The 22,891-nt window shown below is 51.1% G+C and overlaps 3 protein-coding genes and 1 non-coding gene across 5 annotated transcripts in view; 2 read left to right on the forward strand and 2 right to left on the reverse strand.

Annotated features, from left to right (window-relative positions):
* Window positions 1–13,301, forward strand: part of Rab40c (RAB40C, member RAS oncogene family) — a 35,864-nt gene extending 22,563 nt beyond the window's left edge. The window contains exons 3-7 of the mRNA XM_059270273.1: window positions 6,234–6,294; window positions 7,182–7,242; window positions 10,162–10,239; window positions 10,473–10,695; window positions 11,453–13,301. Of these exons, the coding sequence (XP_059126256.1) occupies window positions 6,234–6,294; window positions 7,182–7,242; window positions 10,162–10,239; window positions 10,473–10,695; window positions 11,453–11,733 (704 nt within the window). The 3' untranslated portion in view covers window positions 11,734–13,301. The remainder of the gene's footprint in view (window positions 1–6,233; window positions 6,295–7,181; window positions 7,243–10,161; window positions 10,240–10,472; window positions 10,696–11,452) is intronic.
* Window positions 13,302–13,415: 114 nt separating this feature from the next.
* On the forward strand, window positions 13,416–17,861 carry Wfikkn1 (WAP, follistatin/kazal, immunoglobulin, kunitz and netrin domain containing 1). The gene is made up of 2 exons (XM_059270272.1): window positions 13,416–15,648; window positions 16,321–17,861. The coding sequence occupies exons 1-2, from the start codon at window positions 15,469–15,471 to the stop codon at window positions 17,797–17,799; spliced, it is 1,659 nt and encodes a 552-aa protein (XP_059126255.1). The 5' UTR covers window positions 13,416–15,468; the 3' UTR covers window positions 17,800–17,861.
* A 276-nt stretch (window positions 17,862–18,137) lies between these two features.
* Mettl26 (methyltransferase like 26) lies at window positions 18,138–20,331 on the reverse strand. Of its 2 annotated transcripts, XM_059270270.1 has the most exons (6): window positions 19,421–20,102; window positions 19,043–19,205; window positions 18,889–18,948; window positions 18,623–18,690; window positions 18,446–18,524; window positions 18,138–18,374 (listed from the first exon to the last, which is right to left on the reverse strand). In XM_059270270.1, exons 1-6 carry the CDS (start codon window positions 19,615–19,617, stop codon window positions 18,327–18,329), a joined length of 615 nt encoding a protein of 204 aa, XP_059126253.1. In that variant the 5' UTR covers window positions 19,618–20,102; the 3' UTR covers window positions 18,138–18,326. The 2 variants fall into 2 exon arrangements, with proteins under 2 accessions (XP_059126253.1, XP_059126254.1); XM_059270271.1 differs by lacking the exon at window positions 18,889–18,948 and having other exon boundaries at window positions 19,421–20,331.
* On the reverse strand, window positions 20,025–20,095 carry Trnag-ccc (transfer RNA glycine (anticodon CCC)). Its single transcript has one exon. It is a non-coding gene; the product is annotated as a tRNA-Gly (tRNA).
* Window positions 20,332–22,891: the final 2,560 nt, after the last annotated feature.

The following is a 22,891-nucleotide window of genomic DNA, read 5'->3' on the forward strand; positions in this document are numbered from 1 at the left end:
TACGGAGTGAGTTCCAGGACAGCTTAGGCTGCACAGAGAGAGCCTCTCTCGGAAAAAAAGAAAAAACAAACAAACAAAAAACCCACGTGGTAGAAAGAGAGAACCGACTCCCCCAAGTTGTCCTCTGACCTCCATAGGGGTGCTGTGGCATGCTCATGTCCTCACCCCTCGTATACACAAAATTAATAAATGAAAAAACTTTAAACATAAATCTTTAAGATGAGGGGCTCTTGGTTTAGGAGGCAGGCTATGCAGCCATGGCTGAGTGAGGGGGTGGTCGCAAGGATTCTGCTAACTCAGCAGGTGCCCAGAGGCTGGCATGTCAAAGTCCCACTCTACCAGGAGACACAGGAGGCTTATTCTCTTAGAGAATAGAGCCATGGACACCAGACACCACCGGGTGCATGAGGGTGGAGAGAAGCAAGGAGCTAATAACAGAGTCCTCTTAGCCCAAGTCTGTCCTGAATGGGGGAACTCGGCACCCCTGGCTCCAGCACTGGCAGACAGGATCCCAAAGCAAGCATCTGATCTTCGCTGCACAACTGTCAGTTCCAGAGGAGTTCTAGAGACGCCCACAGTACAGCAGCAGCTCCACAGGCCCTAATTCTCAAGCCAGAGTCCCAGAGCCTTCTGCGACTTCTGCAGCTTCTCAGAGGCTTTTGTAGGGAGCAGAGGGACAAACAAGCTCGTCAACATGTGGAGAAAAGGACCCTGGGAACACCAGAAGGCTCCAGACATTTACCACACCTCTGAGAACAAAGACCAGGTTTCTGCCTGGTTGGTGGGATATCCAGAGCCCAAAGAGCTTCTAGAAATTAGACATGAATGGATATCGTAAAAAGGACTGGAAAATAAGATGAAGGTAATCTCCCAGAAAGTAGAATATAAAGGTGAGACTGATGGGGAAGGTGAGAAACCCGGACAGTTATCCTGGCAGGCAGTTTGGCCAGCACAGGTCAGGAAGGACAGGATCTGAGAATGTGAAGCAAGGCAGACAGATAGAAGCACCCAGCACCAGGGTAGAGGCCATGCCAATCCCCAAGCAGAGAAGACACTCTGAGAGAAGTTAGAGGAAAAGGTTGGGAGTTGCAGGACACTAGGCAGGGGTCAAGGGTAGCTTTGTGAGATTTGGCTTCATAGAAATTTGAACAAAGGCCTTGACTATATGGTAGACAGAGCCAGGACCCTGGCCAGTGGTTTTATTCTCATGAGTGGAGCAAGTGTTATAACCTCCTTGCCTCAGTTTCCCTGTATGGTATATCTCATAAGGTTAAAAATTGTGTTCAGGGGCTGGATAGATGGCTTAGTGGTTAAGAGCACTGGCTGCTTTTCCAGAGGACCTAGGTTCAATTCCCAACACCCACATGGAAGCTCAAAACTGTCTGTAACTCCAGTTCCAGGGGTTCCCACAACCTCACACAGACATATATTCAGGCAAAATACCAATGCACATAAAATAAAAATTAATAAATTAAAAAAAATTGTGTTCAGGGGGCTGGAGAGATGGCTCAGGGTTTAAGAGCACTGGCTGCTCTTCCAGAGATCTTGAGTTCAATTCTCAGCACCCACATGGCAGCTCATAACTGTCTGTAACTCCAGTTCTAAGGGATCTGACACCCTACACAGATACACAGGCAGACAAAACACCAATGCATATTTTTTAAAAAATTGTGTTCAAGTCTGCCAAGGGGCAGTGCTTTGCTGGGTTCAGATGAGCAAGAGGGCTATGAGGACAGAGGCAAGCTGTTAGATGAGGCTTTCAGTGGGCAGTGGCAGGGTCAACAGATCTCTTTGCTTAAAGAAACCTTAGCATAGAAGATCTGGGGCCTGAGGGGTCAGCTGGTCCTCCTGGGGGCTCGTGCATCTTGAATTAAGCTGTGTTGTCTTAGCTGATTAAAAAAACTATTTTTAAAGAGAAGAAGGAAGTGAATGGACCTGAAAGAGTGTCAGCATAGACAGGCGTCCTGACACCCACCAGTCCCCTTACAGTGATGTTTAGACTCCGGCTTGCTGCTGACTCTGCCAGTCTGTGCCCCACATGCCTAATGTCTCTCTTGTGCCTGGTTCAGGCCCCATTCCAGGTCACTGCTCTGCCTCTTCCACCACAGTCCTTCACCCCTGTACCCCCTCCTTCTCAGGACCTACTTACCCGCAAGCCTTGGATAATTGCTCCTTTTAGAACCCTTCCAAGCCAAGGGCTTCTTCCCTGGTAATCTTGGCATAACACTTTAATGTGAACTGTCACTAGACCCCCAAGCATCCACTGCTACCGGACTATGCTCTCTATGGTGGCTTAGTGTGGAGCCCCTTCAGAGCTGTGTAATGAGCACTGGGAGTCGGGAGGTCCTCCTCACTGAACTGGGAACTAAGACATTAAAACCTCCCAGTTCTTGCTGGGGAGAATGGCCCAGAATCTGGAGGAAGCTCAGGGCATGCTGATTTCTTGAGTAGCCTTGGGCTGTAGCTCAGCCAGGCTAGAAGTCTAGAAGTCTAGGGAAAGATGCTTTCCAGGGTAAGGAGAGCAGCTTTCACTTTCCTAACTTTGCCCAAAAAAAAAAAAAAAAAAAAAAAGAACTGCCAGAGGGTACTGATGCAAAACCACCTGCCACTGACCCCTGTGACCTCCTCAAGCCACAGGTCTGCCAGGCAGCAGGCACACTTCCTGGCAGGAGAGCTGAAAAGTCTAGCTCTGTGGGTGCATTGGTATTATGCAGTACCGCGTAGCTAGACTGCTCCTTTTCTTTTTCTTTTTCTTTTCGAGACAGAATTTCTCTGTGTAGCCCCAGCTGTCCTAGAACTCACTCTGTAGACCAGGCTGGCCTCAAACTCACAGAGATCTGCCTATCTCTGCTTCCTGAGTGCTAGGATTAAAGACGTTCACCACCACTGCCTGGCTATTAATTTATTTTTATTTTGTTCTTTTGAGGCAGGATCTGTCTACATAGTCCTGGTTGTTCTGGAACTATATAGACCAGACTGGCCACAAACTCAGAGATCTGCCTGCCTCTGCCTCTAGAGTACTGGGATTAAAGGTGTGTGCCACCATGCCCAACTCATTGATTGATTTACTTTGACTAAAATTCCCAATCTTTTATTTTGGGTGCTAGGAATTGAGCCCAGGGCTTTGTGGACCTATGCAAATCACATGTTTTACTGCTCTGTTCCACCCTGGGCTCCATCATTTAAAAAGCTGCTGAACATTTAAAGCCTGATGGGGAAGAGGCTAGTTCACTGGCTAGCTGATGACTGTGCCCCATGTTTCCTGGGTGAGCACGGAACAGCTAGGTGTATATGGAGCCAGTGGCTAGAGAGCGGGCCCTTTGGGCCCTTTGACCCATTCCCCCCATCACCCAGATCAGCTCTCTCTTGAGATTCTTGACCTGGTTCCCAGAGTTGCAAGCCATCTCCATGTTAGAATGTTCTAGGCCTTCCTGGTGCTGGGGCTCCTCGAGGTCTACTGATAGAATGATGCAAATGTGTTTCATTCTGAAAGGCAGGTGTGCTGCCTAGGGGAGCCTCTCAGTGTCACACAGTCAGCTGAGAACAGTGACAGGCCCGTCAGCATAGGTCTTTATGTTGCCTTATGACAGGTCTGTTTTTTGGTGACAACGATGGTCTCTTTGTCGGCTCTTCCCAGGTACCCACTGTTGGTTGCAGCTGCTGCACTCTGGGCAGGCCTAGCGCCACAGCACCATCTAGGGGTAGCTTAGTAGTCAGGCAGTTGCTTTCCTGGGGATAGGATTGAGGAGTCCAGATCAGTCAAGGCTGTGTTGCAGGCCCTGCTTACAGCTCTCAAAGAGGCCAACCAAAAATCAGTACAAGGTGTGGTGGTGCACACCTTTAATCACAGCACTCGGGAAGCAGAGGCAGACAGATCTCTATGAAAGATCTCTTGAATTCAAGGACAGCCTAGTCTACATTGTGAGCTCCGGGCCAGCCAGAGCTAGAGTGAGACTCTGCCTCAAAACAAACAAACAAACAAATAAATAAAATTAAATAAATAAAAAAAATCACGATGGGTAGTGGTTGCACACGCCTTGGCGAATGCAGTCAGATCTCTTTGAGTTCAAGGCTAGTCTGGTCTACAGAGTAAGTTCCAGGACAGCCAGGGCTACACAGAGAAACCCTGTCTTGAAAAAAAATAGTAAATAAGTAAATAAAAATGACTGCAATAGTGTCCCCACAAGGTTCTCTTGGAAGCTGCAGTTGCCAGCATTGACCTTGTAGCAGAGAAGCCCAAGGAAAGTGGGGAAAGGGTACAGGAGCACTGTGACCTGGCCCAGATGTCAGTCCTGCCAGTGTGCATGCAATACCCTACTTTGTGTCATGGAAGTAGAGGAGTCAGAGGCAGGAGGATTGCTGCAAATTCAAACCAGCTACCTAACAAGTTCCAGGCCAGCTAGACTACATAGAGAACCCTGTCTCAAAAAATCATGTCTTAACCACACTTATCAAGTACACTGCTCAGTAGCACCACGTATTTGTGCATTTGTGCAATCATTATTTTATTAGCACCCCCACCTGGAAGAATAGAAAGGTCCTCTTTTCTCTATACTTCACTATCTGTTTTGAGTTAGCTGTCTAATCCAGTATACCGTGGTTAGCATAGGGTTCTGATTTCATTTCCTGATGACTGCCAATAATGTCACACAATTCCTTGTGCTTGTTGACCATTGCTGTCTATGTCTTTTGTAGGGATATGGCTTTGTCCATTTTTGAATTGGGTTGTGTTTTATTGTTGAGTTAAGGAGTTCTTTATAGAACTCTGTCTTAATAAGATTTATAACTTGCAAATATTTTCTTCTGTATGTTGCAATTCTTCACTCTGTTGTAGTATCCTTTAATGCATGAGAACCAAGTTTGGATGCAGTTACTAGTTGAACAGGCAGAAGATGGCTCAGAAGGAGCTACTGATGCCTGAAGAGGATGCTGTATTGTAAGATAGACATAGAGATACACAGGGGCTCAGGCACAAGGACATCAGTGTACACTCACCAGGATGTGGACTGGATGTGTAGAATGGTATAAGCGCATGTACACCATATTCTGTGAGAGTGGTACCTATGCATTTTAAAATGCCATTTCCAAGTCCTCTTGGAACAAAGTTAATTTGTTAGGTTTTAGACAGGGATTTCGGTAGATTAGGCAGCCTTGAGTTTACTGTGCAGAGAAAGGTGACCTTGTTCTGGATCCTGCATCTACCTTCCAAGTGGTAGAATTACAGATGTGTATCACCACACCTGGCTTGCAAGTATTATATATGAAAAATAAGAAACTGATGTCTTTAAGATTTAAACTGGAGATGAGAGAGGAGAGTCATTGGCCAACCTATGCTATATAGTAAGACCCATTCCCCACCCCTACCCCTCAAAAAAGGCTTGATCACCACTGGTGGAACTGATAAGGCTCCAATGTTTCATATAAATTAAGTATCCAGTGCTGCCTGCTGCCACCAACATCTGTTGGGCTGACTTTTCTTTTCTTCATAAAAATGTGAAAACATAAAGCAAACTCTTAAGATGGAGTAAGCATAAGTTCTATGGAGAGCTCTGTAGGGGAGCAGCTTTTAAAAAATTATTTTGGTTCTGTGTGGTGGTACTCATCTGTACTCCTCAGGTGCTTAGGCAGGAGACTTCATGAGCTTAAGGCCAGCCTGGGCTACATCTTAAGACCCTGTCTCTAAAAACCTAGGTAAGTAGCCAGGCGGTGATGGCACACACCTTTAATCCCAGCACTCAAGAGGCAGAGGCAGGCAAATCTCTTGAGTTCAAGGCCAGCCTGGTCTACAGAGGAAGTTCAGGATGGCCAGTGCTACCCTGTCTCAAAAAACAAATAAACAAAACCTAGGTAAGTAAGTACCTTCCTCTTGGTGATACAGCAGTACCTGAGAACTGTGATAAATCTAGGAATTAGGAAGGACTTTATTCTTGGAGAGCTCAACTGTAGATCTATAGGAAGGACATGTCTCAGTGGGAGTGGACCATCTCCTCCAGGTGTTCTGGGAGGGGAATCCCTTCTGCCTTGCCCATGGCTGCCATACAGTGTGAGCTAGGCAGGGCCTGAGAGAGCCATGACCCGGAGCAGCGAGCACCCTCTTCCTGTTCCTGCTTCCCCAGAGGTCGTTGTGGGGTTTGAGGAAGTATTTTTTTCTGCTTCGCAACACAGACTTGGGCAGGAGGACCTCACTGAGCCCAGTTGTTGATGGACACTCTCAACCCTCTGCTTCCTCACAGGAATTGACTATAAGACTACCACCATCCTACTGGACGGTCGGCGTGTCAAGCTGGAACTTTGGTGAGTCGGTGATCTAATGAGGATGTGGAAGCCAAGTGAGGACATAACAAAGCCTCCTCCAATTTATTTCTGGGTTTTGTTTTGTTTTGTTTTTCGAGACAGGGTTTCTCTGTGAAACAGTCCTGGCTGTCCTGGAACTCACTATGTAGACCAGGCTGGTCTCAAACTCACAGAGATCTGCCTGCCTCTGCCTCCTGATTGCTGGAATTAAAGGCGTGAATCACCACTACCTCACCAATTTTATGTATGCCTCCTCTAATTTTACCCATGAAAACTTGTTTCCATGGGGCTGGCAAGATGCTCAGAGGTTAAGAAAAGCACTTGCTGCTGCTCTTTTTAAGGACCCAGGTGTGGGTGCCAGCACCCATGTGGCAGCTCACAACTGTCTGTAATTTCAGTTTTAGTGGATCTGACACCCACTTCAGGCCTCTCGTGGGTATGTGTTGTTCATATACATAAAATTAAAAATTAAGGCCGAGTGTGGTGGCGCACGCCTGTAATCCCAGCACTCAGGAGGCAGAGGCAGGCAAATCTCTGAGTTCAAGGCCAGCCTGGTCTAAAAAGGGATTTCCAGGACAGTTAGGGCTCTTACACAGAAAAACCCTGTCTTGAAGAACAAAACAAACAAACAAAAATTAAGAAGGAACTGGGTGTACACTTGCCTTTAATATCAGTCAGTACTCAGAAGGTAGAGGCAAGCAGAGACCTTTGTGAGTTCAAGACCAGCCTGTTCTGTGTAGCAAATTCCAGTCAAAACTACACAGTGAGACTCTATCTCAAAAGAAAAAAAGGAGGAAAAAAAAAAGAAGAAGAAGAAAAGATGCCAGGACTGAGCCTCTCATACTGGGACTGCTTGTGCATGCTACTGACCCCCCTGTGTGTTTCAGGGATACGTCGGGCCAGGGCAGGTTCTGCACCATCTTCAGGTCCTACTCGAGGGGCGCACAGGTAAGACCAGCACCGTTGTGTTGTCCAGTAGGTGCCTCTCCTGATTGTTTCTGACCTGGATCACTGTCCTGCTAGTTCACTAAGTACTTTACTCCCTTTGAGGTGTTTTGTTTTCTTCCAGTGCCGGGGATTGAGCTCTGGGCCTTGTGCATGATAGGTGGGGTTCCGCTACTGAGCTGCATCCTCGGCCCATTTTGTCCAAGTATTTTGATGTCCAGACATCAGGTCTCCAAAAGCCCATCCTTCCCTCTGTATAGGAAGGATGCTCAGCTTTAGAGCCTCCGTTTCCACACTGCCTATGTGGGAGGGAACTGAGTCTCTATTGTCCCTGCCTAGTGTCCTTGTATGAGCCCTTGATGTTCTCATGGTGCCTCAAGATGTGCCCTGAGCTTAGCACAGCCACTGCAGTGGCCTCGCCAAGCTGTGGAGGTACAGCTTATCCATCTGTTTCACTAGAAACGAAAGGTGTCCCCCTATTACCTCCCTCACACACAGAGTTGTGTACCCCCTAAAGGGTGTGACTGGATGTGGAGGTGACCTGGGCTGTATCGAAGCTAGAACTCTACAGATTGGAAATGTTAAAGATGGGCTGCAGCCAATTCTCTGGACAGGAAATAGACTATGGGGATCTTGTCTTGGCTGTAGAAGAGCACCATGCATGTATAGTCCCATGGATGCTGTGGCTAGCTATTCCCTGTTCTCTGGGATCCCCTACATGCTTTCAGATTTTTTTTTAACCATTCTGAAACCAGAGGGGAAGTAGTTGAGACCTGTGTAAACAGAACTGCTTTAGATCCTGTGCTGCTTCTACATGAGGGGTGTGAATGGAAGTTCAGTCCCATTGGGATGCACCTCAAACTTCTGGAAGAGCCAGATAACCCCCAGGCTCAGACCCTACCTCTAGACAGCCAGGAACAGCCTTGGGAACAAAGGGGCAGACCCTGAGGGAAGAAGCGTAGTCTGAAGTCTAGATACTTTCAGAGAAAAGGAAAGTTAGGAACATTAGGCCGAGGATGAATTCTACAGGCCCCTCTTCACGTCTCTCTTTTTAATGCATTTTATGTGTACAGGTAGCAGTGGAGGCCAGAAGAGGGCCTCAGGTCCCCTGGGACTGGAGTTAGAGAGGGTTCTGAGCAGCTGTGTAGGTTCTGGGAATCAAATCGGGGTCCTTGGAGAACAGTCAGTGCTCTTAGGCACTGAGCCATCTCCACAACTCCTCTCCCGATTTTTGAGACAGGATCTCATACTACATAGCCCAAGTGGGCCTCAAACTCTGCAGGACCCTCCTTCTCTAGGCTTTCAACTGCTGGAGTGACACACACGAGCCACCACTCCCCCACTGTTCTCTGAAAAGAGAAACGATGGATAGCTTATTTTATTTATTTTTGCATTGAGAAAAAAGGAGAGAACACACACAAGCACCAGGCTGTCCTGGAACTCACTCTGCAGACCAGTCTGGCCTTGAACTCAGAGAGTGCTGGGATTAAAGTGTACACCACCACCGCCCACTTTAGACCATCATAGTTTTTGAGTCAGGGTCTTGCTATGTAGCTCTGGCTGGCCTAGACCTAGCTATCTAGACTAGTAACTGGAGTGGCTTCCAGTTTGCAGCAATGCCCCTGCCTCAGTCTCCTGAGTGATGGGATTATAAATGTGGACCTCCATGTTTCTCTGCCATGTGTAGTTATTATAAATATTAATATTTTTCACCCACTGACCTGGCGCCTTGAGGTCTGACAGTTCCAGTCTGGCTCCTCTCAGTGGTACCTGACCTCAAGGTAGGGATGGGGCCCCTCCAGGCTAGAGAAGTTCCTCCCCAGCTGCTGCCCTGTTTGAGCCAGGCCTGTTCCCTACCTCTGGGTAAGGGTACCTTTGTCTCAGTAGGACTTGGGGCTAGCCTGAGTGTTTCAGAAATGGCAATTCTGATTCCCTCCTCCCCTCCCATCTTTACCCTTCTCTGTCCTCCGTGTATGAGAACCTGTGGGAGAGGAGTGGGTGATTCAGTGGGTAGACTCTGATGGCTGAACTCTCAAAGTCAACTCATAGGATGAGAGGCAGATTGGCACTGTGTTCACCCTTTGTGGTGAGCAGTGTGCTCAGTATCGCCCCTGCTGGAGAGTTCATGATGGTGGCCCCACTGGGATATTTGAGGCAGATGGAGACAGCCTAGAGCTGAGCTCCCAGTAATTGGTCTCTAAGGGATGTGGCAGGAAAGGCCCTGTAGCAAATCCTGCTTAGCCTGACTGGGGCAGCTCTCACTGACTACTGCTCCTTGAGTGACTGACATTCTGCTGTACAAGTTTGGAGTTGAAAAACTCAGAGCTGCCTCCATTCAGCCCCAGGTGCCCCTAGAGCAGAGTTCGCTGATGGACTGACTTCCAGAATGCTTGGCCCTCTAGTGAGTTCTGTGGCTCTTTACACTCCTCCCCTAACCAAAGCTTAGACCTGTGGGGGGGGGCTTAGCCTGTATGGCTTTTGAATGATTTCAGAGTAATGCCTGTGAATGGCCTGGATTTAAAAAATTGTTAAAAAGTCAGTTCCGCTCCAGCCATATTCTCAGGGGATGGACAGGATGGGATATGTGGGCTGGGCCTATTTAACTCACAGAAGGTCCCCTCCTGCTGCTCTCCTATTGGGTGGCAAGTACATTTCCCGCCTGTAGATCATGGCCATGCTAATGATCTGTAAAGTCTTCTGGGCCATATTTCTAGCCCTGCATACACACACACACACACACACACACACACACACACACACACACACACACACACACCCTGTGGATAATCTCCATCCATCTAATGATCTGTAAAGTCTTCTGGGCCATATTTCTAGCCCTGCATACACACACACACACACACACACACACACACACACACACACACACACCCTGTGGATAATCTCCATCCATCTAACTCACAGGGAATCCTCCTGGTGTATGACATCACCAACCGTTGGTCCTTTGATGGCATTGACCGGTGGATCAAGGAGATCGATGAGGTAGGTGTGGGTTTGTGCCTCTCCAGGAGAGACTGTAGGACCAAGCTGTGATTGGGGCATGCCTGGGAGTGTTGTTCAGCAATAAAAACTGGACTCCACCATCTACTTGGTTCTATCTGCATCTTCCTGGACTTACTTCACTGTAGAATGCAGACACTAGGAGCCCTGCCTATGGCCAAGGGGTGGGGGTGGCATGTCACTGTGCCTCTGCTAAGTTCTGAACCCCTCCTAAGCATGCACCTGGTGTTCCCCGGATCCTGGTTGGGAACCGGCTGCACCTGGCCTTCAAGCGGCAAGTCCCAACGGAGCAGGCCCGAGCCTACGCGGAGAAGAACTGCATGACCTTCTTTGAAGTCAGCCCCCTGTGCAACTTCAACGTCATTGAGTCCTTCACTGAGCTCTCTCGTATCGTGCTTATGCGGCATGGCATGGAGAAGATCTGGAGGCCCAATCGAGGTGGGACTGAGACTTAGTTCTGATAGGATGCTAGTGGAGTCATGGGAGGCTGATGGTGGAGCTACAGGCATCCATAGTGGATTGATGGGTTGTCTCTTAAGAGCTGCAGTCACGTGGGCTGCCTGCCCAGACCTAGAGCAAGTGATCTCTTCCCTTGCCATGCTTTAGAGCAGAGCTCTGCACAGTCACCTTCACTGCTGGTGGTATTCGTAGCTCAGCAATGCTTATCACTGTCCATGCCAAGCACTTGACAGAAGCCCCTAGTGATGGCCTTATTTTCAGGGTACTTTCCAGTAGGGCTCACTGCTAGGCACCAAGATGGTTACAACGTCACCCTAAGATGAAGCCACAGAGGAGAACAGGGCAATTAAATCCCTCTCTTGGGCCAAGAAAAGACTTCTGCCAAATATAGCCAGGCAAGACCGAGTTAACCTCCAACCAGATCTATCTATCGCAAGGGCTGCGATCCAAAGTTAGTCTGCCTCCTCCCTACCCCCAGTCTCAGGGCAGCTGGACAGACTGGCCTCCCCCAGCAGCACTTTGTAGTGTTTGCTGCTTTAAGAAGGCAGGAGACAGGAGCCGGCCAGTGGACAGATAGTGGGGCCCTCCAGGAGCCCTGAGCTGGTGAAGCCACCAGGAGTTCTGAGACTCAGCCAGGCTCGACAGGTAGTCTGAGGATCACAAACCTCTCAACGGCTCTCCTCACAAAACCTCATTACCTATCTGTTCCTTCCTCCATCTTCCCCTCCCCTCACAGTCTTCAGCCTGCAGGACCTCTGCTGCCGCGCCATTGTATCCTGTACCCCTGTGCACCTCATTGACAAGCTCCCACTACCTGTCACCATCAAGAGCCACCTCAAGTCCTTTTCCATGGCCAACGGCATGAACGCTGTCATGATGCACGGCCGTTCCTACTCCCTGGCAAGTGGGGCCGGGGGCAGTGGCAGCAAGGGCAACAGCCTTAAGAGATCCAAGTCCATCCGTCCCCCCCAGAGCCCACCTCAGAACTGCTCTCGGAGCAACTGCAAGATCTCCTAGCGGGACCTGTGGGTTCCGCCTGTTCAGACTTGGGGCTTATGCTGGAGTACTCCTGGCCAGGCACTGGGCCCTGCTGCGTGCAGGAAGACTTGGCTACACAACCCTGCCTGGGTCTCTCCAGGCTTCCCTCCACGTCTGAGCTAGTGGAGGGAGGGGCGTGCAGGAGAGAACATGCTCCACAGACCAGGCAGCAGGGCTGCTGGTGCTACGGGGACCAGGTCTGAACCGATCCTGGACTCCAGGCTGGGAGTGAGCCTGGCTCCCCTTTATTTATATGGAGAACATTTTACCTGTTTTGTACATTTTTAAAGGGCTGTCAGGGAAGCCTGGATGCCCCTCATAGCCACATCAGCCGTTGGGGAAGCTCAGGATGTCAGGGAAGGGGGGATGAAGCAGTGATGGGGGGTTCAGCGTTGAAGCCAGATGATCGTTGGATTTATAAACACCCTTCCTGGGTGTTGATGTTGCTCAGAGGCCAGTGGGAAACGGATGGGGCCAGGGTGTACTCCAGATGCTCCTGGCAGCAGTCTTGGCTCCAGCTTCCATTTCTGACAAAGGTGGTCAGTATGCTGGACATAGGCAAGGTTTCTGCTCCTGAGAGAAGTTGGTTGCACCTGGGAGCCCCACTGGTATCCCTCCTCACTGTGCCCTGGCACTTTGGGTGATGTTTACTCTCCACTCAGTATCTCCAGGTTGAGGCAGAGCTCTCTGCAAACTTAAGTGCTTGCTGGCTTCCAGTGGTATCTGGGCTTTGGGCCCAGGGCCCAGGACCCCAGTGTCCAGCAGCTTGTACTCATCAACTCTGACTATGTTTCACAGCTGCTCCTTGCCTGTTGTGGCCCTTCTGCCTATAAGTTCATGTCACTGGAATCTTTAACCTATTTCTTAGTGACATCTCTGGAACAGCAGCCTGAACCATAGGGGTGGACATCAAGCCCCTCCTTAGGGACCCACTAGCTGGAGCAACTTCTGAAGCCATGGACTATTCCTCCACAATGCTCCTCCTACCCCAGTCTGCTCTAGTCAGCCTTCTCCCCTGTGGGGATGTTGTCCCCAGTGGATGTCCTGTGTGACTGCTTCCCTGTCCTTGCCTGGTGACACAGCCCTCAGGCACGCTGGTGCTTAACTCTACCTCCTGCCCTCAGGGCCCTGGCCATAGCAGGAGCCATGACCCCTTACTGGGGACCTTCTTAGTGCACATTTCCTAAGACCATCTTGCCATGGATGTTACTAGGGCATTGGTAGACACAGCGCCAGCCTGCTGTTCTGGGAGATTGGGTTAATGCCTGTAGGGACAGGGCTATGGTTGTGGGAACTGCCTGATAAGCAGCAGCCCCTGGGACCTCACCCAGAGGCTGGATACAATCAAGCATCACCTTTCCCCACCAGTCCTGTTGCTGTTGATAGAGACCTTTTCTCTGGAATCGTGAATAGAATGGTATAGACTTTGAGGAGGACCTGGATTGGCCTGCGTGCACACCATCAACACTACCCTTGCTGCTGTGGACTCCACCATTCCTGGGTTCTTTGTTCTCATTCTTTGTACAGTAAATGGACTTCAGCAGTGAGCTCATGTCTTTCTTTGTGAACATCAGTCTGGCTTCATTGGGCTGTGGTTTGTTGGGGGTGGTGAGGGGTGTCTGGAAGTGTGCTCTGCCACAGGAGTCAGCACTGCTTTGTGCCTGCCAGAATGATCCCAGGCTTTGTTAACTGTCCCCTGCAGCTGACCTTGGTGACCTGCAGCCATCCATCCACTGGGTTCACATTCCCAGCCACAGAGTAGCCAGGCCTGGTTACAAGCCACACTGTTTCCTGGGGTCTAATCTTGGCCAGGCCAGCATCAGGCAGCCTGACTATTCACAGAGCCTTTGCTCATAGCTCACAGCAGATCGTCTCACATAGTTAACACAGCTTCAAGAGCATCTGCAAATGGGACCTGGAGTTGGTACCTTTCAAAGGAAAGCATCTAGCAGGTTACGGGGCTCTGTAGGGCCCTGCTCAGCTAGGGATATGTCTGATACACTGGAAGGCAAAGCTGAGTGGGGCAGTACAGTTCACTCTGAATATGGCCTCTGGCTTAGGTGCCACCTGCACTTTTCCTTAGGAGCATCCCTGCCCCCTCGTCCCCAGGAGTCGGCTCACCCACAGCTCTTTTGTAAGACAGCAGACAGTGGCGCCTGGTAGTCATCTCTTGATCTCCTGGCTAGACCAGGCTCTTATTACCCTGCCTCCTGGGTCAGGAGGTCAGACAAAGGGTCACACAGACTTTTTCCTTCCTGTCTCTGAGAAAACCACTCCCTGGGGACCTCTGGAGCCACAGAAAGGGTTTGGAAAGGCAGATTCCAGGCAGGCCCTTTGTCTTGCCACCAGCTTTGATCTCCCTGCCCTCCCCCACAGTGGTGGAGCCTCTAGTCCAGTTAAAGAATGGATGCTGGCCCTCATGGTGGGTTGTTGGGGCAAGGTTTGAATGTACTCAGATCCCTGAGCAACATCTAGGATGCTTTCTCTTTGAAGGATGCGCTTGGCCATCCCTTGAGACAACCACATATCCAGTCCTATGTATGGTCAGTTTGGTGGCTTCGCTGTGCCCTTGTTTATACTATGTACCACTGCCATGAGACTCTTGGCCAGTGTGCACGGATTGTCTGTTTCCACCCAGACAAAGGTAGTCATTTTATTTTGTACCTGCCTTGCCCATCTGAAGGCACTCAGTGGCATAGCACCCTGGCAGTGGAACCAGGAACCCTGTTTTAGAGAAACAGGTATGTCTGAGAGGGTAAATCCTGCTGAGCTGTGCCATCAACTGGTGAGCTGGCCAAAGCCTGACAGGGCTTGTTTTTGGGTTTTTTTGTTTTGTTTTGTTTTGTTTTTTTGAGACAGTGTCTCCTTATGTAGCCAGGCTGGCCTGGAATTTACTACATAGCTGTGGGCTGGGCTCAGTCTGGACCCTCCTGCCACCATCCCCTCACTGCTGAGATTACAGGTATGCACCACCATGCCAGGCACCCTAGCAGGTTTTTTATTCTACGCCAAGACCTGCTGGTAAGTGTGAATCGTGAAGGGTCCTGGAAGAGAACAGAACCTCTACCACCTGCCAGCTGAAGATGTGCCCTAATATCCCTTGTGACAGGTGCCGTCTTCAGCTGCCTTTGGAGAAAACCCAGGCTAGTAGTCAGCTAGGGCTGGAGACTGGAGGGCTGAGGACAAAAGCTGAAATCTACCAGCCCTGCCCCTCCTCCCTGGGCAGAGGGTGGGAGGGTCTTTAAGGAGACTTTGATCCCTGCTGGGCTTCAGCTCCTAGAGGGAGGGGCTCGGATTACAGCGTCCCCCTCCCTGGTTTAGCCAGCCCTTCTCCGCCCCTTGGTGACCCTAGTGGTCAGTTGCTCTGAGCTTCAGGGCCTCTGGCCCCTCCCCAGCCCTTCCTCTTCTTCCATTCCCAGTCCTATGCTGACCAGAGCCTGTGAGCCACCCACAGTGGTTGGGAGAGGGCCAGCCAGTACTTTGTGGACAGGTTCTGAGAGACCCCAGAATACCTATTCACATTGCCAGAAAGGAGCATCAGCTGTGTGCTCTAGCCTTTGGGGGGGTTGGGCCAAAGAGTCACAGAAGAGGGTTCTTTGAGGCAGGGGTAGCAATCCTAGGCCCAGGACCCTATAAGGTGGATGCCTGTAGGGAGTCCTGGCTCCACGAGTGCCTGGTGGCCACACAATCCCACCCCCTGGCCCTGTGGTCCCCATGCCTGCCCCACAGCCATTCCTGCCTCTGCTCTTTGTCTTCGTGCTCATCCATCTGACCTCGGAGACCAACCTGCTGCCAGAGCCTGGAAGCCACCCTGGCATGTGCCCCAACCAGCTCAGCCCCCACCTGTGGGTGGACGCCCAGAGCACCTGTGAGCGTGAGTGCACCAGGGACCAGGTGAGCTCTAGCATCTCATGGGATCCTGGGCCCCACCCCAGCTCCTTCCTCAGTGGGTGGAGTAGACCCCAACCCTAGGAGTCTGCTTTCTCCAGGGCCCTCCATACTCATTTCCCTGGATTTGGGGCTATGACCTGTATAGAGGGTTCAAAGGATGCCCCCACCATTTTGCCGTCACCTGTCTGAAGAATAAGAACATCTCCAATTCCTGGACTGACTCATCCTCACCAATACTGTCTCTAGCCTGCCTAAGCACCACTTTCTTTCTTGAGTCGTGTAGACCCAGGCCTCTGACCTACCCCAGCAGATAGTACTGCCCTGCCCTGCCCTGCCCTGCCCTGCCCATGGTCCCTTCCTCATATCCCAGACTGGGAAGGGGACAAAGAACTCCCTAAGTGGTGCGCCCTCTGATGGCAGAGCAGCTGCTGGCGCACTGCTCCATCCGCACAGCGGGGGTGCTAAGGAGGCCTGCTTGGGGGTGCTGAGGATTACTCAGTGGGGTTGAATAAGGTGACACATATGGCCTTGCTGCTCATACTGTTCAGAAAGTACTGCCACCATTTTCCATAGAGAAGCAGGCTTTAGGAGAGGCAGCCCCTTCTTGGGGGGAGAGCAGGGCAGGGCAAGGCTGGGAAGGGGTCAGGACTCCACTAAACTGTCCCTGTCCCTCAGGACTGTGCAGCATCTGAGAAGTGCTGCACCAATGTGTGTGGGCTGCAGAGCTGCGTGGCGGCCCGCTTCCCCGGTGGTGGCCCAGCTGTTCCTGAGACAGCAGCCTCCTGCGAAGGCTTCCAATGCCCACAACAGGGTTCTGACTGTGACATCTGGGACGGACAGCCGGTTTGCCGCTGCCGTGACCGCTGTGAGAAAGAACCCAGCTTCACTTGTGCTTCTGATGGCCTCACCTATTACAACCGCTGCTATATGGACGCAGAGGCCTGCCTGCGGGGTCTCCACCTGCATGTTGTACCCTGCAAGCACATTCTCAGTTGGCCACTCAGCAGCCCAGGACCACCTGAGACTACTGCTCGGCCAACCCCTGGAGCTGCTCCCATGCCACCTGCCCTGTACAACAGCCCCTCACCACAGGCAGTACATGTCGGGGGAACAGCCAGCCTCCACTGTGATGTTAGCGGCCGCCCACCACCTGCTGTGACTTGGGAGAAGCAGAGCCATCAGCGGGAGAACCTGATCATGCGCCCTGACCAGATGTATGGCAACGTGGTTGTCACCAGTATTGGGCAGCTAGTGCTCTACAATGCCCAGTTGGAGGATGCAGGCCTGTATACCTGCACTGCACGCAACGCCGCTGGCCTGCTGCGGGCTGACTTCCCCCTCTCTGTTTTACAGCGGGCAAATACTCAGGACAGGGACCCAGGTGTCCTAGCCCTGGCTGAGTGCCAGCCTGACACACAGGCCTGTGTTGGGCCCCCCACCCCTCATCATGTCCTCTGGCGCTTTGACCCACAGCGAGGCAGCTGCATGACCTTCCCAGCCCTCAAATGTGATGGAGCTGCCCGGGGCTTCGAGACCTACGAGGCGTGCCAACAGGCCTGTGCCCGTGGCCCTGGGGATGCCTGCACACTACCTGCGGTTCAGGGCCCCTGCCAGGGCTGGGAGCCACGCTGGGCCTACAGCCCCCTGCTACAGCAGTGCCACCCCTTTGTCTACAGTGGCTGTGAAGGCAATAGCAATAACTTTGAGAGCCGGGAGAGCTGTGAAGATGCTTGCCCTGTACCACGCACACCACCATGTCGTGCCTGCCGCCTCAAGAGCAAGCTGGCTCTGAGCTTGTGCCGGAGTGATTTTGCCATTGTGGGTCGACTCACAGAGGTACTGGAGGAGCCAGAGGCTGCAGGTGGCATTGCTCGTGTGGCCTTAGATGATGTGCTCAAAGACGACAAGATGGGCCTCAAGTTCTTGGGCACCAAATACCTGGAGGTGACCTTGAGTGGCATGGACTGGGCCTGCCCATGCCCCAATGTGACAGCTGGTGATGGGCCTCTGGTCATCATGGGTGAGGTTCGGGAAGGGGTAGCCATGTTGGATGCCAACAGCTATGTCCGTGCTGCCAGCGAGAAGCGAGTCAAGAAGATTGCAGAGCTGCTTGAGAAGAAGGCTTGTGAACTGCTCAACCGCTTCCAAGACTAGCTTTATCCATAATCCCCATTCTTGCCCTCCTTCCTGCTGAATAAATGTCTGTACCTGTGGGATTCACAGCCTCTGGGTCTCTTCTAGCTGCAGCCCCCTACCACCACTGTCTGTCTGTTCAGTTAGAGTCCTGTGAGGAGATGGAGCTCCAGTTTCTGCTTGAGGGTTATCAACTAGCACCAAGTCACTCTTGGGGGCCCTCCTACAGACCTATAAGTTTCTCTCCAGGGACAGAGGAGGAAGCCAGCTCAATCCTGCTTCAGCCACCTCCAAGTCCCAATCTTCCCTCAGGCCAAGCCCCTTTTGCCCTCCCCCAGGTATTCCCAGCAAGCTGTGTGTTACAGATGTCCCATAGTGGGCTGGAACGGCTTTATTTCAAGGCCCACTGGACCCAGGTTCTCTGCAGCACTGTGGCCACCAGACTAGGAGGGGCTAATTTATCCCAAGGAATGACTTAATGAGGGAGGGGCTTGTGCCATGACAGAACCTTTGACAGAGATGCAGGCACATGGGAGTCAGGGAATAGATTATTCTTTCCGGAAAATCAGGCACTTGTTGTTGGCTGGCATGTCCACCTGGAAAAATACTTTGCTGGAGTGGCCCTTAGTCACAGGGAGATTACCCACCCCCACATTGCCCTGCCTACCATCCTCTCCAGGACCAAGCCACTGGCCTGGCCTAGTTCCTCCAGGAGAGCTGTGTCACGAAGCCCCCACTCTGGGTTCCTGCAGTCAGGGAGGGAGGTAGAGGTCACTTGCAGAATTGAAGGTATCATCCAGCCCACCTGCCCTCTGAGCCAAGACCCCTCCCACCCAGGTCTGACCTGCATCTGAGGGTCAGGTCAAAGTCCACGTTGCTCTGGGGAAAGATCTTCCCATTGACTGCAAAGGGCTGTGGGAACAAGGAGACACAGTCCATAGACCCAAGGTCAGTCGTTCCCATGGGACTGATTTGCTGGGATCCAGAGTATGCATGGAACACCCCCTTTCTGTTCCCAAGAAAGAAAAGGGCAAGGGCCCAGCCTCAGGGCAACTAGAGACTGGGAAACACCTAAGGCTGCTAGGGGCCTCTTAAGGTAGGGTCACTCACCCCATAGGTGATCAGCACAGCCTTGGTTTTAAGCAGCTGTCCGGCTGCTTTGAAAAGCCCCTGAAGAGAGGAGGCAGGGTAAGCTGGGCTGGGCGCTCAAGACTCAGGCCTCCCTCCCTGCAACATGAAAGCTGGACTCCACAGTGGTCCTCACCTCAGTGCAGTTCAGGGGGCTGATGTGGATCATATTGATGCAGAGCAACAGGTCCAGCGATCGCTGCGGGATCCCGCCCCATTGCTCCCACTCCCAGGTCACATCCAGGTACAGCGGGGCCTTCACATTGGACAACCCTTGAGCTTGAGTGGTGGCGGCAATGCTGTGGAGAGCAGCGCGTGGGCTAGGGCCAGCCATGCCCCTCAGTGGCTCAGGGGCTAAATCCCAAGGAGCGGCCAGCAGGTAGCTTTGCAGCCGGTCGCGTCCACTTCCTCAGTCCAGCACCCAGACCTGGTCCCGCCCTCTCTTCCCGTCCGCCAGCCCCGCCGGCCGCTCAGACCCAAGCCGCCGCAAGTGGGAGACACCGAGCCGCCACACCTGTCCAGGCATCGCTGGTCCACGTCCGACGGCTGCCACTCGGCGTGCGGGAAGGCCTGCGCAAAGTGCGCGGCGTGCTGGCCGGAGCCCGAGGCCACCTCGAGCACGCGAACGCCGCGCTGGGCAGGATCCACATACTGGCGGAGCACGCACAGGATGGGCTCCTTGTTTCGCTCAGCAGCTGCAGCCACCATCATCGCAGCGGTGCTGCCAGCCCAACTAGGAATGCGCGCGGGGCACGACGGGAGGTGTGGTCCAGCTCTTGCGCGGGGCACGACGGGAGTTGTGGTCGTACCGAGTGGCCGCCTGATGCAGGGAAACTGTCAGGCCGCTCAACTCCTTAAAAAGGGTCCACACCGGCGGGAGACCGTCCGGCGGGTGGGCTTGGCTGTAGGTATCAAGGTATCAAATCTCCCGTAGAGGCAGGCTGTGGTTTACTGGAGTCTCTAAGCTGCAGGACCTTGTCAGGGCCAGTGTTTCCAGCGTGTTTGTCACATTGAAGGTTTGTTTGTTGCGTTTGCGCCACACCTTCTTATGAAGGATGTTATGAAGGATGTTTAGATTACAAGGCCTATCAGAGATGAACAGAAAAACAAAAGCTAACTGCGCCGCCCGGGAATCGAACCCGGGTCGCAAGAATGGGAATCTTGCATGATACCACTACACCAGCGGCGCTGTTGAGCGAACGCTGCGTCCAGAGGGTATACGAACTGTGACGTACCCTGGCCAATGCAACAGCGTTGCGCATGCGTCTTTTCTTTTGCGCTCCAGTTCTTGGTTGACAAGAGTTTGCAAGACAGGATAGCCCACTGGATCCCAAAGTGTTGCTGGCGGCCCTTGAAAAGGAGAAAAGGTGGGGGAGGCGAGGTTTATAGACAGCTCGGATTTAGTTCTGCGCCGTGGAAACCATAGCAGTCGCAAGCACTTGGAAGCTATGGGGCAGCGGTCAGGTCCTGACGTCGGACCGGCCAGGCCTTGAGGGCATGGTCGTAGTGGGTGGCAACCGAGTGGAGCTTTGGGGCCCTAGACGCAGGACATCTGGGACAGCTGTGGCTCAGATGAGCTTTGTGTGATGCTCAAACGGCTGGCTCCAGCTCCAGGTCCAGCAGGAGGCGGTCAATGACAGTGAAATGAAATTCGAGGCGACGGGTGTGCAGATAAGGGTACTTTGCTGGTGGTCACCTGGCGTGGGCCCGGATTGTGGGATTATCCATGTCTCAGGGCTGGATTTTAGAAAATGCCCCAGACGTCCACGGGCGGTTGTCAGTAGCTAGCTCAAGGCTTACGTTGGCTACTCTTGCCCGGTACTGCATCATACTGCTTAGGGTTGAGCTTGGCTCCTGCTTGGGGTTGCTGTTGAGGTGTCTGTCCAAAAGTGTGTCCAGTCAGCTGGAGTGGCCAGGGGTGTGAGTGTAGACAAGGTTGAACAATCTGGTAAGAGGTCTGAAGTCATTTACTAAAATTATACAAGGTCCAAATTAGCCTTCACTGATTTTTTGCAAAGTTGACCTCAGTTTTAAATGAAATAGTATCAGATCCGGAAGTCAGACAAATATTAATTGAATCTTTGGCTTGTGAAAATGCTAATTCAGAATACAAATGGGGTAATTAGGCCTTTGAAGGCAGGATCAGCACCAATAGAATGGATTAGAAATACTGCTGAGGCCCGGAGGTGGTAGAAAGTTCGAGGCCAACCTGGTCTACAAAGTTCCAGCCTGGTATACAAAGTTCCAGTCTGGTCTACAGAGTTCTAGGACAGGCTCCAAAGCTACACAGTGAAACCCCCGTCTCAAAAAAAAACTAAAGGGGGGGGGGGGAGAGAGACAGAGACAGAGACAGAGACAGAGAGAGATACTGCTGATATTGGAGCTCATAGTTATTGTGCAACTTTAATAGGAGAAGTAATCTCTAAAGTTTTAAGAAAAGCCACAGGGCGCTCGCCTATTAATCCCAGCACTCGAGAGGCAGAGCCAGGCGGATCTCTGTGAGTTCGAGGCCAGCCTGGGCTACCAAGTGAGTTCCCAGGAAAGGTGCAAAGCTACACAGAGAAACCCTGTCTCGAAAAAAACAAAACAAAACAAAAAAAAAAAAAAAAAAAGGAAAGTCAAACTGTCAAATGTCTTGGCTGTAGCAAGCAAGGCCATTTCAAAAGGAATTGTAGGCAAGGTGTTCCTAGAAACAATGTTTCTTCTAGAGATAGTCCAAAAAGAAGGCCCCAGCCTTCTGGAATATGCAGAAAGTGTGGCAAAGGCTGACATTGGACTAATGAATGCAGATCAGCAAGGGAAAAACAAGATAATCCCTGGTTGGGAAATACTCAAGAGGGCCTCTTGCAAGCCCTGATAACAAATTCAAGTCTACCATTTCAGGTCAGTATCTGTAATTACACATTTATTAGAAATTCTGTCCCTGGGTGGTGGTGGAGCATGCCTTTAACCCAGGACTCAGAAGGCAGAGGCAGGCAAGTCTCTGAGTTCAAGGCCAGCCTGATCTGCAGAATGAGTTCTAGGACAGGTTCTAAAGCTACACAGAGAAACCCTGTTTTGGGAGAAAAAATAATAATAACAACAATGAAAAAAAGAAGTTACATTTATATTAGGAACACCTTTACAAATTAAGACAATGCTCCAGCGTATGTCTGTAGTAAAATAGAACAGTTTTTCGCATAGCACAACATAAAGCATATTACAGACATACTACACAATTCTGCAACTTATTATTAACTTTAAATTTTTTAATGCTAGTGAGAAAGGAACAAGAGCTGCAGAAAGACATTGGATAGTAGGGGGAAAAAACTGCTGGATTAAATCAGCCTGTATATTTTAAAGATGTGTTGACCTCAGAACGGAAACCAGGATATGTGTTACATTGGGAAAGAGGTTTTGCTTTTGTTTCTACAGGATAAGAAAAGCTATGGGTACCATCAAGATTGGAAAAGATTAGATTCAAATGGGAAAGACCTCCTGAAAATCTTGACTACAGATATGAAGGAAGAAATCAAGAAAAACTACTCAAATGGCTGAAAGACATTTAAGGAAATGCTCAACATCCTTAGTCATCAGAGAAATGCAAATCAAAATGACTCTGAGATACAACCTTACACCTGTCAGAATGGCAGGTTTTTGGTTTTTCAAGGCAGGATTTCTCTGTGTAGCTTTGGAGCCTATCCTGGAACTCACTCTGTAGACCAGGCTGGCCTCAAACTCAAAGAGATCTGACTGCCTCTACCTCCCTAGTACTGGGATTAAAGGCGTGCACCACCACCACCTGGCAGATAATTGTTCTTATTGTGTATAGTTCATTGATGTTAGAGAAAGAGCCTTGTATTGGACTAAAAGGGGCAAGTATTGGGATAACCTTTTTGTATACTATGTAAAGATGTGTCTCTGTTTTACTTCACCTGCCTAAGACACCTTCTGATTGGTTAAAAAAAAAAAAAAAGCTGAATGGCCAATATCTAGGCAGGAGAGG

The sequence above is a fragment of the Peromyscus eremicus genome, chromosome 8a (genome assembly GCF_949786415.1).
Source record: "Peromyscus eremicus chromosome 8a, PerEre_H2_v1, whole genome shotgun sequence".
In the NCBI taxonomy this organism is placed as follows: Eukaryota; Metazoa; Chordata; class Mammalia; order Rodentia; family Cricetidae; genus Peromyscus; species Peromyscus eremicus.

Excerpts from the sequence above, each read along its gene's own strand:
- Mettl26 (XM_059270270.1), bottom strand. The coding sequence starts at position 19,617 with ATGATGGTGGCTGCAGCTGCTGAGCGAAACAAGGAGCCCATCCTGTGC. Across the intron at positions 18,949-19,042 it reads GCCCCCTGAACTGCACTGAG|GGGCTTTTCAAAGCAGCCGG; the intron begins GTGAGGACCACT and ends TCCTCTCTTCAG. Across the intron at positions 18,375-18,445 it reads GCTTGGTCCTGGAGAGGATG|GTGGACATGCCAGCCAACAA; the intron begins GTAGGCAGGGCA and ends GTATTTTTCCAG.
- Wfikkn1 (XM_059270272.1), top strand. The coding sequence starts at position 15,469 with ATGCCTGCCCCACAGCCATTCCTGCCTCTGCTCTTTGTCTTCGTGCTC. Across the intron at positions 15,649-16,320 it reads GTGAGTGCACCAGGGACCAG|GACTGTGCAGCATCTGAGAA; the intron begins GTGAGCTCTAGC and ends CCTGTCCCTCAG.